At 42.3% G+C, this 14314-nt stretch overlaps 1 protein-coding gene across 1 annotated transcript in view; it reads right to left on the bottom strand.

The window, feature by feature from the left end:
* UBE3B (ubiquitin protein ligase E3B) overlaps positions 1 to 14314 on the bottom strand; it is a 48640-nt gene that overhangs the window by 25733 nt on the left and 8593 nt on the right. The window contains exons 2-11 of the mRNA XM_066603864.1: positions 13057 to 13134; positions 12142 to 12310; positions 9486 to 9606; positions 6908 to 6967; positions 5237 to 5341; positions 5051 to 5147; positions 2741 to 2826; positions 1408 to 1490; positions 454 to 559; positions 19 to 139 (exon numbers count right to left, since the gene is read on the bottom strand). Coding sequence (XP_066459961.1) covers positions 19 to 139; positions 454 to 559; positions 1408 to 1490; positions 2741 to 2826; positions 5051 to 5147; positions 5237 to 5341; positions 6908 to 6967; positions 9486 to 9606; positions 12142 to 12302 — 940 coding nt within the window. The 5' untranslated portion in view covers positions 12303 to 12310; positions 13057 to 13134. The remainder of the gene's footprint in view (positions 1 to 18; positions 140 to 453; positions 560 to 1407; positions 1491 to 2740; positions 2827 to 5050; positions 5148 to 5236; positions 5342 to 6907; positions 6968 to 9485; positions 9607 to 12141; positions 12311 to 13056; positions 13135 to 14314) is intronic.

Genomic DNA, 14314 nt, shown 5'->3' with positions numbered 1-14314 from the left:
TTACAAATAGCACAATACCTAGCAAACACAGGGTGTGGCTTCCTTCCAGACAGACACATACATCTCTGCACTGTTCTTCTCGACTCAGGAACAAAATGAATTTATGAAAGAGTCCATTTGATTCAATCACAGATAATCTCTGAAAATAGAAAGATACATAAGAAAAGAGAAATAGAAAACAAGATAACATTAGATCTGTGCAGACAAGACGTGCCAAACCTAAGGGCATCTGCTCACAATTTAATGCCGAAAGGTTATAGCAGCCCTCTATGATACATCTGGCAGCCATCTATTGAATGTGCAGGACTAAGGACTAATATGCTTATGGCACCTTTAGATATTGTAAATCAATAAACCTAACTGTAACCTCAAAACTAGGTTTCAAGTCCCAAATAGCACAGAGGACACAGCTTTCTTTAGGGTTTCAATGAATGCATTGTCTGAGCAACTTACATCTGGTGTCAGGACGGTTAGATGTGAAATCAGAGCAGGAACAGACATTATGTGGATGAGGAAGGAGCGGAGAAGATTGTCAGAAAATTGTGCAGCCAGCACCGGACTAGAAAAGAAAAATTGATTATTCTTCCAATAAAATGATCAACGAACACAAAAAAGTCAGCTGTCCACACTAAGCACATTTCTTATTCACAATGTATACATGTAAAGTGATATCATGTCCAGACAAACTGCAGACTATACTTTATATTTACACAGATTTATTCAAGAACAAGTCTCGTTTAAAGCAAAGTAGAGCTTCTGGATCATAGAACTGTCATGGCACATAAACTGTTACGTTTCAGAATGCAATAAGTGTATGTATTTCTATCTTGATTGGACTATTGAACATTACATACAAGCTAAAACCTATGATATGGAGTCTCGGAATTAAGGATTAAAAGATAAGAGAAGTCAACAGGAAAAATAGCAATACTAAACTATGTTAACATAAAGACATAGTCAGTCAACAGAAATAGATTATAATGAGATAACAATACACCGACTGCAGCTATTTCCTTGTCTAGATGAGCCTTAAAAGCTTTGAGATTGTTTTGTAGCTGTCAATTAGCCTTATGAGTAATAATCTTTGTAACCTTTGTAATAGTAACCTTTGTATAATAACTCCCTCTCTTTTTCTGAATGAAGAATGTTTAATTTCTTCAATTAAACGGAATTCTCTTGAGTTCTCATGAGAAGAGCATTTTGCTATAACACAAAAGTGCTTCGCGTTGTTCATAGATACCGCTAGCAATCTTCTCATCACAGGCTTCCATATCTACCAATTTGGCACATGACAACGAGCTCATCAGATTGGTATCGGTGTGGTCCGATAACAGAACTTCAAGGTATAATCCAAAAAAGACACAAACACATATACCCTCATAGATCGGTAAATACGTAGCATCATACCGCAACGCCAGGGAAAATAATGCTGTTAATGTAGCTTTTGACAGAGATGGACGTGATCGAGCCAGACCGTTGGTAAGAAGGATCTGTAAAAAAAGATCCTCAAGTTCACTACCAATTGATACATGTCCTTTACTTGAAATGGCAAGAAGTGTCAATCCAAAAACTACAAAAATGTGATGTACTAATGTTAATACACAGGCAGGCGCAGGTAGTACGACATTCCACATAATGTCACCTTAAACGGCATAAACATTTAATGGCAATATAACGTCAAACACTGCAGTGAGGCATGGCCACTACACACATACTGCATGCAGCATGAGACAGATATGCTCACTTTCACTAGAATAACTGGTAGTTTATCTATTACAGGAATGACACTTTCTATGAATAGGGTGCTATGGTGGTAGATGGACTATAGCAGGGCAATAGCAGAAAATTCTCTGTTGCTACGCTATACGAGTTGCCATCAACAAAATATATACAAGGTCATAAGGAAGGTTGATCAGTCATTCAAAGCATGAAAGCTCTGTACACAGCCAACGGTGATTTGGAACAATAGATTCTATTTGTTTGCCCATCTGCTGCCCTCTTCATAACTCTCATCACTCAGGCTCATACGGTTTTATATAAACAGTGGCTGCAAATTTGAGCTTTACAAAGGTGACCTCCACTGTGCTGAACCGAATCCTCCAGCAGGCAGGAATCACTGTCTCTATTCATTCCTATGAGATAAATAAAAGTTACTCCCAGTCCGGTATATACAGGAGGATTCAACTAGTCACAGTAGAGGTCACATGGGAAGACAAGGGACTGGTGTGGCTAATTCATCAATACAGTGTTTGGTAAGCAAGCTATCTCCCCTAGTATACACTGTACGGCAACTGTACCCCTTGGAAATGCTAAAAAGGCTTCCCTGGAGGAGCCCTTTAAGGGCTTTACATGGGACCTTTACATGGGACCATCTGTTGGGCAACACATACCCGACAGCTTTTACATAGGAACGAGCATCATTGACTGAATGAAGGCAGAGTGGTGGTCCGGGGATCATTCCAGCCCACCTGCCTCCATTCACAGTAAATAGGCAGTCGTTCATAAGTGATGCTGCCTGCTTACACGGAACGATAGGTCATTCAGTTTTTGGCATGCAGAAACTGAACAACAAAAAAAGAAGTGAACAACTTCTCGTTTGTCATTCACTTAGTCCATGCACCTACACTGAGCGATAATCGTTCACATTTTTTGCTGGATCGCGGGAATCTGAATGAATCGTTCTGTGTAAAAGCACCTTAAGGCAGCTTTCAGTTATTGCAAGACTAGAGCCAGAGCATACCTGTAATACAGAGTAAAAGCCCTTCTGATTAAGATGGCCCATGATATTTGCGCAAATATGAGTCATCGCTGGTCTCAGATTTTCTCCTACAAGAAACAAAGTGACAGAAAATGTAACATGAAATTAAATGACTGAACATTAATTCCTCAACTGCTCTGGATGTACTAATATATTACATGAAATCTAGTTGGTTAGATATATAGACCAATGAAAGTAGTTCTAACTTAACTATTCTCCTCTCCCTTTTAATTTCCTTCTATTTTGTATGGCAATAATAGGATTAGGACAGAAAAGCAACATAGAACAAGAAGGGAGCTGTATGTACCAAATGACAAGGAAACTAAAATGGAACAATGAGGTCAGGCTGTAAAATGAATGTGGAGAAGTTCACAGTTTTGTTGATAACTATTTCAGGTGTCAATGTATTGAAATTCCCATATCGCTCTCTCTATTATACATAAGCAGTAGGAGAGGAAAAGCCCAAAGGCTAACTAAATATATATGACTCAAAAACAACATACAACTAAACGAAGAAGTGAAGAGTAGAGATGAGCGAGTATACATGCTAAGGCACATTACTCGAGCGAGTAGTGCCTTAGCCGAGTATCTCCCCGCTTGTCTCTAAAGATTCGGGGGGCGGGGAGCGGGGAGGAACAGAGGGGAGATCTCTCTCTCCCTCTTTCCCCCCCCGCTCCCCGCCGCAACTCACCTGTCACCCCCGCCGGCCCCCGAATCTTTAGAGACGAGCGGGGAGATATTCGGCTAAGACACTACTCGCTCGAGTAATGTGCCTTGGCGAGTATACTCGCTCATCTCTAGTGAAGAGGAATCTCAGAACAGAATACGATTGTTCTCCGTAAGAGAAATCAGGTAACCTTGTGGATATGATACCTTTTAATGGCCAACAAAAATACATGGTGTTAATGCAAGATTTCAGCCCTCTCAGAATTCTTCCTCAGGCGTAATGAGGAAGGATTCTGAGAGGCTGTGAAAGCTCACTATAACATCATGTATTTTTGTTAGCCATTAAAAGGTATCATATTTACAGGATTACTTGGTTTCTCTTACTGAGAACAATCACACTTTGTTCTACTGGCTAACACCGTACCAAACTTTTTTTTCAATCTCAGAACAGAGAAACAGCTGGTTTCCCCAAACAATGGGCTGAAGAATAGCAAATCCGAAAGGCGGAAAGATTCAGTACAGGAAAGATAAGCCACAGTGCGCAGACAACGTGATGACGTGACAACGTAGGGTGTGACGGCTCCGCACAGGATAGCAGGACGAAGTTCTCTTTGAGGTGGAAGGACAAGACTACCATAGGGAGAAAGTCCTGCTGTCCTGATGGAGCGTCAGAGAAGGAGATCTGTATGATAATGAGGCGAATTCAAAAATGTTGCGGATGGAAGCGATGGCTACCAGGAAGGCGACCTTACAAGATAGCGGACGGAGGGAAATGTTACGCTTTGGCTCGAAGGGAGACAAATGTGATGCATCTAAGATCTAATTGAGGTCCCAAGGTGCTGTCGGGAGATTGCAATGTTCCTTTTACACGGGGTGAAAATCTGACGATTCTTGTTTGCCCGAGCGAACCAGCTGGTGACGACATCACCAGCTCGTCTGCATTCGTGCAGCCTATTTAAACTGCTCGATTCTTGCTAAGAATCATGCATCTCTTGTGCACTAGTCATTCAGTTCTTCACATTCGTATGTGAAACACTGAACAATCAGGCTTTAAACTGCACAAGTAGCGCACAAAGTGCTCTGGTTTTAATGCCGGCTGAAACTGAACAACGAGCGAGAACCTCATGACTCCCATTCATCGTTCAGTCATTTGCCTGCGTTAAGACTGAACGATTATCCTTCAGTTTTGCTCATTTGATCAATTTTCTGGATGATAATTGTTTCGTCTAAACGGGCCTTTAACAGTATGTGAACAACAATAGCAGATGTTTTAAAAACCTTTTATTACACATCATATCAAATCACAACAATCAGTACTAGTAAGGGCTCTCTCACACGATCGTATTGCAACTGCGTATTACCCGCATATATTTTGTGTGCATAATATGCTGTAGCGCGTGGCCATAGACTTACATTGTGCCATTCACAAATATGCGTGCAAGATAAATCGCAGCATGATCTATCTTGCCGCGTATTACGTGGGTATACACGCCAAGATAGTTCATGGGATGAATGGCCCACAGCAAGCAGGCAATGTTCATCGCGCACTTACTGCGTGCCACGCACGTGAATCACGTGGGTGGCATGCAGCAAGTCACAGCCGTCTGAGCCCAGCCCAAGTCATACCTTTCCCTCTGCAGATCTTCCAGGTGGAGGTGTCTGTGAAGTTGACCAGCATGGTGAGGTAGAGGGTGATAAGCTTGGAATCCTGAAGGATATCGGGCTGAACAGAGAACAGGACAAACATGCATCTCAAGTTTGAGTATGACCATAAAACATATGTGATACACCACATTCACTTCAAATACTCACTTTTAACATCTTAAGAAACTCGCAGCACAGCCAAAGAATGTCTTTAATTTGTTTTATCCACAAGAGAGTGAGGTCTTTAGACAACGCAAGAGAAACAAACCAGACCTACAAGAGAAATACTCCAATATAACATACCTAAATACACAGCCTCAAAAATACTACACAATCTATATAATACTGAAGCACAGTACTGGCAAACACAGGACTTTATAAAGGGAACCAGTCAGATCCTCACTGAGGGCAGCATGAAGCAGTGACAGGCATGCTGATTCCAGCGGTCTGTCACTTTGGGGTAATGTGCAGTGGTTTTTAAGAACTTACAGCTTGTTTCAGTATCCTTCCGCAGCTCCCAGAAAGAGAGGGGTCCAGTTTATCCATGAGGACCTAACAGTCCCACCGTGATTTGCAATTTTTTTAAATATGCAGTATGATAGCTGGAAACCTGCAAATCAAGGTGGATGGGTGAGGCTAGTAGCCCCTCCTGAATCAACTGGACTCCCCCTCTTGCTGGGACCTACAGGAACAAGCTGCAAGTTCTTAATAAACACTGCAAATTACCCCAAAGTGACAGAACGGTGAAATCACTGTGTCTGTCACTACTTTATACTGCTGTCGGTGAAAGCAGCATTAAAGTACATGACAACTTACCTTTAAAGAGAACCTAAATATATTAGAATGAAACAGACCTCTGACAATATGGCAAAAGGCCAGAGATGAATAAATAAACGTACAGGACTAAGCTAATGTGGTGGAGATACCTAAATAGGACAACCCCCCACATCCGCAATCCAAGGAGGCCTTGAACAAAATCTGAAGGGAGTGCAATTTTGGGTCCACCCGAAGATAGCCACAAAAACAGGAGAGGGCTTGAGGTCCAAAACCAAGGACCCACAGGGTTTTGGTAAAAGCAAAAAAAAGTCCAAGAAACAAAAAACAACAACAGCGCACATGGGTGGATGGTGTCATGTAATGAAATGCACAGAAGAGAAGTTTAGTTTAAAAATTAAAAAAAAACTTACTTCCCAAGTGAGTGGTAAAGTATACCAGCCCCCCACATCCAGAGATGAATGAAGCTCAATCACTTTCTGGTCAAGGAACATTAGTCCAAAACCGTGGAGGCCATCAAAAAAATGCAACAACTTTATTTGTAGAATACTAGAAGAAGTCATAAACTGTCAAACCACGATGCATTTAGGTGAACTGCATGCGGATTACCCCCCTTTAATGTAGGCAATTGGATGTCTCTGGATGTGGGAGGTTGGTATACTTTACCATTACCTTGTGAAGGAAGCTTTCATTTCTAAACTATACTTATCTTCTATACAGGTCGTTAATTTCAACTTGAAATGCAGAACGTATCTCTCGGGATATGCCAGAGAATTCAATACGCTCCGTAGAGAAGAAAGAAAAAAAAGAGGGCAGAGGAAGCGCTACGTGTGCATTACCGATTTAAACATTTGATGGTAGTAAAATGCCAATTGCTTAGGCACGAAATACGTAATTCCCGTCATTGTGTTCAATGTAAATAAAGTCAGTGTGTTTTACCATAGTGCACTGCAGTACTGCTTTCTTATAAGAAGTGGCCTGTGACTTTTATGGGGTTCTAGAACTACTTGGCGGTCATAAGATGTGATAATTAAACGTTGTACAACAGCAGACATCAGTGCGTACCTTGGCTTCATTCTCACACTCCATACTGTTAAGGATACAGCGACAAAGTTTTTCAAACCTCTACAAAAACAAAAATATTGGCAAGCAGAATGAACTTTAATGCATTTGGAACACAAAGCATAATACAGAATAAATAATGGTGTCGTTTAACCCCTCAAGGACTAGCCCTTTTTTTCATTTTCAGTTTTTTCTCCACATTTTCAAAAACCCATAACTCTTTTTTTTATCCTGTCTGAGGGCTTGTTTTTTGCAAGATGAGGTGTAATTTTCAATGCTACTATTTAATGTACCATATACTGTAAAGTTTGAAAAGTTTTAAATTTCTCGTCATGTTCATTGGGGGACACAGCCAGACCTTGGGTATAGCTCTAGGAGACGGACACAGAGTGTTAGTCCCGTCCACAGCCATACCCCTCTTGCAGGCACTGAACTACGTTTGTACGTAAGCAGTAGGAAAGAATAAATTAACAGTTTTAGCCAATCAATACAGACCATAACAAGAAATAAATCGGTCCAGAAAGAAGCAGGCCAGCTTGAGGATCCCTCTCTGAGAAAAACTAGCAGAGCTAGCCAGGAATAACCAACTGGGTGTCGTGAAAGGGATTTTATGGCAAGCAACAAAAATTCTGTTTTCTCATCCGTGTCATTGGGGAACACAGCAAGATCGTGGGACGTTCTTGAGCAGTACCGAAGTGGATGGGGAAAAAAAATGGTGGTGTGTGGTCAGCCGGTTGCTCCCTGTTAGCGACAGGTTTGCCAGTGGCTGAAAGAGAACGCCTTCTGAAGGACTCAGGGAAGACTGGAAAGTGTCTGATCGCTAGGAAGGACAGGACAGGGACTGCTGGAGATGGCAGAGGAAAAAGGGACACAACGGAGGGTAACACCAGATGCGGGATCCTATTGAGGAAGGGCATTTCTGGGGACTGCCTGACTAGAAGACAAATGAGAAACACAGCCAAAAGGAGAGTGTGGAAAGGTGAGGGGCGATGGCGCCATACTTACCTAATCCAGTTTACTCACCTCATATTCATCCTCTGAACTTCAGCTCCCCCGGGGTACCAGTAAGATCACCGCTTCAATGGCTATCATGTAGTGTGCAAAGAGGACTGGAATAGGGAGCAGAACTCAGGAGCTTCAAGTGACTCCATGGCTGACGGGATACAGAGAAGTTAGAGCTACTCTGGTCAACTTTGTCTTCTTGGAGGAGGGGATAGCAGTGTGTCGGATGCAGTACTGTTCACCCTCCACACTTGGGGAAAAATAACTAAAATAAAGGCAGAAAAGACCTAAGGACACTAAGTTAAAACTGATTTAGCTCAGTGCCTGTAGGGCAGGGGTACAGCTAGTAGGAGGGACTAACTCTTTTTTTTGCTTAGTGTCCGCCTCCTAGTGGTAGCAGCTGTACCCAGGGTCTTGCTGTGTCCCCCAATGACAATATTTATAGTTTTTTTTTTATGTACTACTTTTAAAAAAACAAAATATCTTGAAAAAAAAATAAAACATTTCTGCCACCATTTCTGACCGTCATTACTTATTTATTTTTCCATCGACATAGTTGTGTGAGGGCTGGTTTTTTGCAGGATGTCCTGTAGTTTCTTGGGTACTATTTTGGAGTACATATGCCTTTTATTTTGTCTTGAAAATAGGGTGACTAAAACAATTGAAATTCTGGCGTTGTCTTTTTCTTTTTCTGATGGCGTACACTGTACGAGTCAAATAATGCATCACTTTGAGAGATTGGACCAGCATTATCAAATATGTTTTTGTTTTTTAATGTAATGATTTTTTTAAATTATAGATATGGTAAAAGGTGTTTTTTTTAACCTTTACTTCCTTTTATTTTTTCTAATGATTTATTAAAGTTCAAGTCCCCATAGGGGACTTGCGATCATTTGATCGCTCATGCGATATAATGTAATACAATTGTACATTATACCACGATCTGAAAGGCCTTCAGAAGGCCCCAGCCTGCCATGGCAATCAAACAGCAGCTTGCGTTCACATTGGGAGGAGGGGAAGGGGAGGCGTTCTCGACCTCGAACTTTGATTGGGGGATTTAAATACTTCTGCCAGTACTGACAGCAGCATTCAAAGGGTTAACAGTTTACGACGATCGCGGCTGTTGCCTGCGGGTGTCAGCTGTAAGAAACAGCCAGCACCAGCATTGTATAGAGCGGGATTAGCTCTGGGTCCCTCTCTATAAAACCCCGAATACACAGGACGTGTCCTCACTTGCCTCATGTTTATGATATACATGCAGTTAGAATTCAGTCCCGAACCACAGATACGTTACGCAATTAACAAAGTTATAATAAACTGTAATAATGGCATTGAAAGGAAACTTAAGTCTTAAGCAAATTTTGCACTAATCTGACTGAGACATAAAAAGTGTAGAAGACCATTAAGTTACTCAACAAAATAGAGACTAATCATTTTTCGTCTAACGCTTCTCACCATGGATAAGGCTCAGCTCTATCAGCCAAGATGCCAAATGGCCTTTAGAAGCCATAGAATTGTGGCAAGACATAATACAATCTCTATTTAGTGTGTTTTTTAATGATCATGTGATAACACTTACAACTTTGTCTTCCTGTATTCTGAATATTAATAGTAGCTTGCGAGCCAACTTGAAGATAGAAAGCGCGTTGATCTTGATGGATCCATTCTCTGTGCCTTCTAGAAAATCATCTACTTCTCGCCTGTTGCCATCAGAAAGTAACAAAAACACATGATTTACCACACTGTACACAACTAAACATTAATCTACTGTCTCAACTTGTCTTATGGCCCCCGTAGGCACTAGACAGCGGTTATTCCATGCGGGTTATTTAAGCATGAACAGACAATCTTCATGCCTACAAGTGCCATAGCATACCCTTGGGCTTATGATCCATGCAAAAACAAAGATCAGTCAAAATGATTTGTGCAGCCTATTGCCAGAGCTGCACACCCCTGTGCTACCTGCAGAGACTAAAATAGGGGACCTACTGTTCACGTTAAAGTGAATCTCCACTTTATCATCCTCATGAAGTTCTCTTACATATTGTCATAGCAGTCGGAAATCCATTCTCTTATACAGCGCTCCAAATCCCCTGCATACATGCGGCTACCTGCAGTTGCCACTAATGGAAGGATTGGAGCATACTGTAATTGAGTTCAATGTATAGCACTACACCGTTAGCTTCTCTGCTCCCTCTAGTGGTGGCAGTAGGAAGTCAGCATGTTATGTTTCAAAGGGGTTATATGAAAATCTAAAGTTATCCTCTATGCACAGGATAGGAAATAACTTTATGATAGGTGGGGATCCCACCACTGGGAAGCGCATGCATGCTGCCGCTCCATTCACTTCAATGATAGTGCAGCAGATTGCCAGGCACTTGTACTCAGCAATTTCTGGTGCTGTTACTGAAATGAGTGGAGTGGTGGGGCACATGTGCGTTCTCCTCTCCATTCATGCATAGACCATCAGGGCCCCATTCTCAGGATAGATATGGTTTCCAGTGGTTGGACTCTACCAATCATAAAGTTATTCCCTATCCTGTGGATAAGGGATAATTTAAGATTTTGGTATGACGCCTTGAAATCTATGTTTAGGTAAGGGATTAGAAGCTCTATATCAATCACAGATGTATAAGAAATTATGGTAATCAGTATAACATTTTAGCTGGATTTCGATAAAAAAAAATATTTGCAAATTGGTTGGACATTCACTTAAAGGGGTTGTCCAGTATGAGATAAAAAAAAATATAAAACACTTAGGCCTCATGTCCACGGGGAAAATCAGGCCCGCTACGGATTCTCCATGGAGAATCCGCAGCGGGTCCCTCCTGCCCACGGACATGAGCGCTTAAAATAAGAATTAACTCACCCGCAGTGGACCGGGCAGATCTTCTCTTCTTCACGGCCGGATCTTCTTTCTCCGGCCGGCGGATGTGCTGTGAAGAAGAGAAGACCTGTCCGGTCCGCTGCGGGTAAGTTATTCTTATTTTAGGTCTCCCACGTACCGGACGTTTTCCATAGGCTTCAATAGAAGCCTGCGGGAGACCCGCATGAAAATGGAGCATGTCCATTTTTTTTCATGCTCCATTTTTTTTAAATTCACTTTTATTGACCATCCGCGGGTATTTATCTACCCGGGGGTGGTCAATGCATCCCTATGGGATGCGGATCCGCGTGCGGGTGATCCGCTGCGGATTTTAAATCATATTTTGCCCGTGGACATGAGGCCTTTTGTAGTTATGACATTAAGGCCTCATGTCCACGGGCAAAATATGATTTAAGATCCGCAGCGGATCACCCGCATGCGGATCCGCATCCCATAGGGATGCATTGACCACCCGCGGGTAGATAAATACCCGCGGATGGTCAATAAAAGGGATTTTTTTAAAAATGGAGCATGAAAAAATCTGGACCATGCTCCATTTTCGTGCGGGTCTCCCGCGGGGACGGCTCCCGCGGGCTTCTATTGAAGCCTATGGAAGCCGTCCGGATCCGCGGGAGACCTAAAATAGGAATTTAAAAGTATTTACCCATCCAGAGCGGACCGGGAAGGTCTTCTCTTCCTCACGGCCGGATCTTTCTTGCTTCGGCTCGGCGGATGTGCCCGGCGCATGCGCGCGGCACGTCGACGACGTGCCGCCGGCGTGACGAATTCATCCGCCGGCCGAAAAAGAAGATCCGGCCGTGAGGAACAGCAGACCTTCCCCGTCCGCTACGGATAGGTAAATTCTTTTAAATTCTTATTTTCAGCCCTCATGTCCGCGGGTCAGGAGGGACCCGCTACGGATTCTACATGTAGAATCCGTAGCGGGCCTGATTTTCCCCGTGGACATGAGGCCTTAAGCAACACCCTTGTAAATGTTCATCTGTTGCATGCCAGCTGGTGGGCTTGGTCTGTCTCACTCACACTAACCGCTCTGATCATGCCCAACCAAGGCAGCTGTATGGCTAGTTAGTTCATGATCAGGACTTGTTTCCGCTACATGTCGGAATATAAAGGGTGAATATTTCCATTTACTAATATCAAGCAGTGATCTTGAAAATGATGAGAAGTTAGAACACGTTAGACAAAAAGTTTGCAGAACTTTTCATTATTCTAGGATTACCCTTTACTTATATAAAACTGTTAAATCTTTTACTGGAATACTCTTTCAGCAGTCAGAAGGTCTGGTAATGTCTACTGTCGGCCTTAGAACACAAGCCGTGGACATGGAGGTCACCGTAACTTAAGTTACCTGATCTCATGCTGCAGGCGGCATCTACAAAGGAATCTTCTGACCAGCGCTTGGATTTTAATTGCAGCTTTCTCTCTTTCTTTGAGGCCTTTCCTTTCCTCACGTGCCTGCCTGGCCTTATCCAGAAATTGGGCCTTTGAAATCTGAGTTGCCCCAAACATCCTTTATGCTGGAAATAGCAAATATTTACAATAAGATAGAAATAAATATAACCACAATAATATGAAAATGATATTTTGTAACAAGATCATAAAAAGTTCCTTAAAGTGATTATTCAGGACTATACGTTTGGTTCTCTATCCTTAGGACCAAACAGATGAGTGGGGTCCAACTCTTGGTAACCCCAGGTGATCATCCTTTAGATAGTGGCGGCACCTATACAGTTCAGTCCCATTTACTTAGATGGGAATGACTTATTGAGGCAATCCTATAAAGCATAAAGGCCCCTTTACACGCAAGGACAATCTTTTAAATGATTGAAAGATTGACAATTTTAGCGATCATTTTGCATGAAGTCCTAATGGGCACTAATGACCATTAGCACTTTATCAGCTACATTTGCATGCAAATGAGCCTCCAGGAACTGCTTGCAGTACTCAGCAGGTGGTCTGAGCTCTGTAATCAGCTCCTTTGTTCTTGCATGGGCTGTCAGCTGAATACAATGTAATCAGCTACTCCCATGCAGAACACAGGGTGTGGTCTGTGTTATCTACTCTGCGGCTGAACAATGGATTTTAAGCTCACGTTAAAATCATCGTTCAGCCAAAGAGTAAACGATGGGAGCATTTACACGCAGCGGTTATCACTCATATGCAATCGTTTTAACAAATTTTGAGCGATAATCGTTGCGTGTAAATGGGCCTTAACAGTGAACTGAACCCTCATATCCTAGTAAGTAAATAAAGCACGACTCACCTTATTGTCTCCGTACTAGTAAAATACTTATCTTGTGTACACCATTATGTTTGCTGGTGAATGCTGACCATCCACATTCTAGAACAGATAACAGAAATTCGTAAGAAGCCTGGTATATATCAACACTTAGTTTTCATAATAACAGAGATAGAAGAGGCAACCACTGACATACAGTATGGATAATTTGCTTGATCCAAGCAGTGATTCCAGTGCCTAAAGGCAAGAAACCAGAAAATCACTTCTGTATTCTGGTCTGCAATTGGAAATAATTTCTCTTTTCCCCTATCTTTTAGATAGCATAGTTCTTATAGAATTCTGAGATTCCCCCGACTCCTCCTCCCGGACTCTGCGTTACGTGTAGTACATGCAGGAACGCACATGCTGGGTGGAGGAGTCTGGGGCTTCTCCAAATACTCTGGTGGCAGCCAGACCAAAAGCGCGTAGGGAAGAAGTAAGGGGCCTTTGTAAATATTGCAGAGGCATCTGGACTAGAGGTGGAGGCAGAGCTTGTGTGAGTTAAAGCATATACTTCCTGGCCGGAGGTTTATTATTACTATTGGTTTGGGGGCATTATTACTATTGGTTTGGCCACTGATAGTGGACACTATTACTGTTTGTGGTTCCTAGGGGTTGTATTATTACTTTTAAGTAATACTACTAATTATTACTAATACTATTGGGGGCACTATTACTAGTTGAGACAGATGAAGGGGCACTATTATTATTTGAAAGCACTATTACGAGTTGGGGTACTATTAATATTGTGGGGCCACAACGGGGGTACTAGTACTGTGGGGTGATTACTGAAATGTTCATTGGGGTAGCTGCAAGATGGAAAGGTTCTGGTCGGGGCAGACGTCACCAATCAGAGGAAACGTCAACTGTGATCACTGGAGGTGACTGCACTATAATCACTATCACTGGAGGTGACTGCACTGTAATCACTATCACTGTGTAGCACTGGTATCTATGGTGACTGCATTATTTAAAAGTAGACTAGAGCTGAGCCAATGTATTTAAGCTCATCGTTTAATAAAGGTTTTTGAACTTGTAGTAAAATCTTTTTCTTGTCACGTTCATTGGGGGACACAGCAAAGACCTTGGGGTATAGCTGCTGCCACCTGGAGGCGGACACTAGGCAAGAAAATGTTAGCTCCTCCTACAGACACCAAGCTAATCAGTTTGTAAGAAGTAGGGGAGGCAAAAAAGGAAAAAAAAACATGAAACCGTATGAAACCAAACTACTGTACAACCATGT

Source organism: Eleutherodactylus coqui, chromosome 5, assembly GCF_035609145.1.
Source record: "Eleutherodactylus coqui strain aEleCoq1 chromosome 5, aEleCoq1.hap1, whole genome shotgun sequence".
In the NCBI taxonomy this organism is placed as follows: Eukaryota; Metazoa; Chordata; class Amphibia; order Anura; family Eleutherodactylidae; genus Eleutherodactylus; species Eleutherodactylus coqui.
This window is presented reverse-complemented; position numbering and strand designations above follow the sequence as displayed.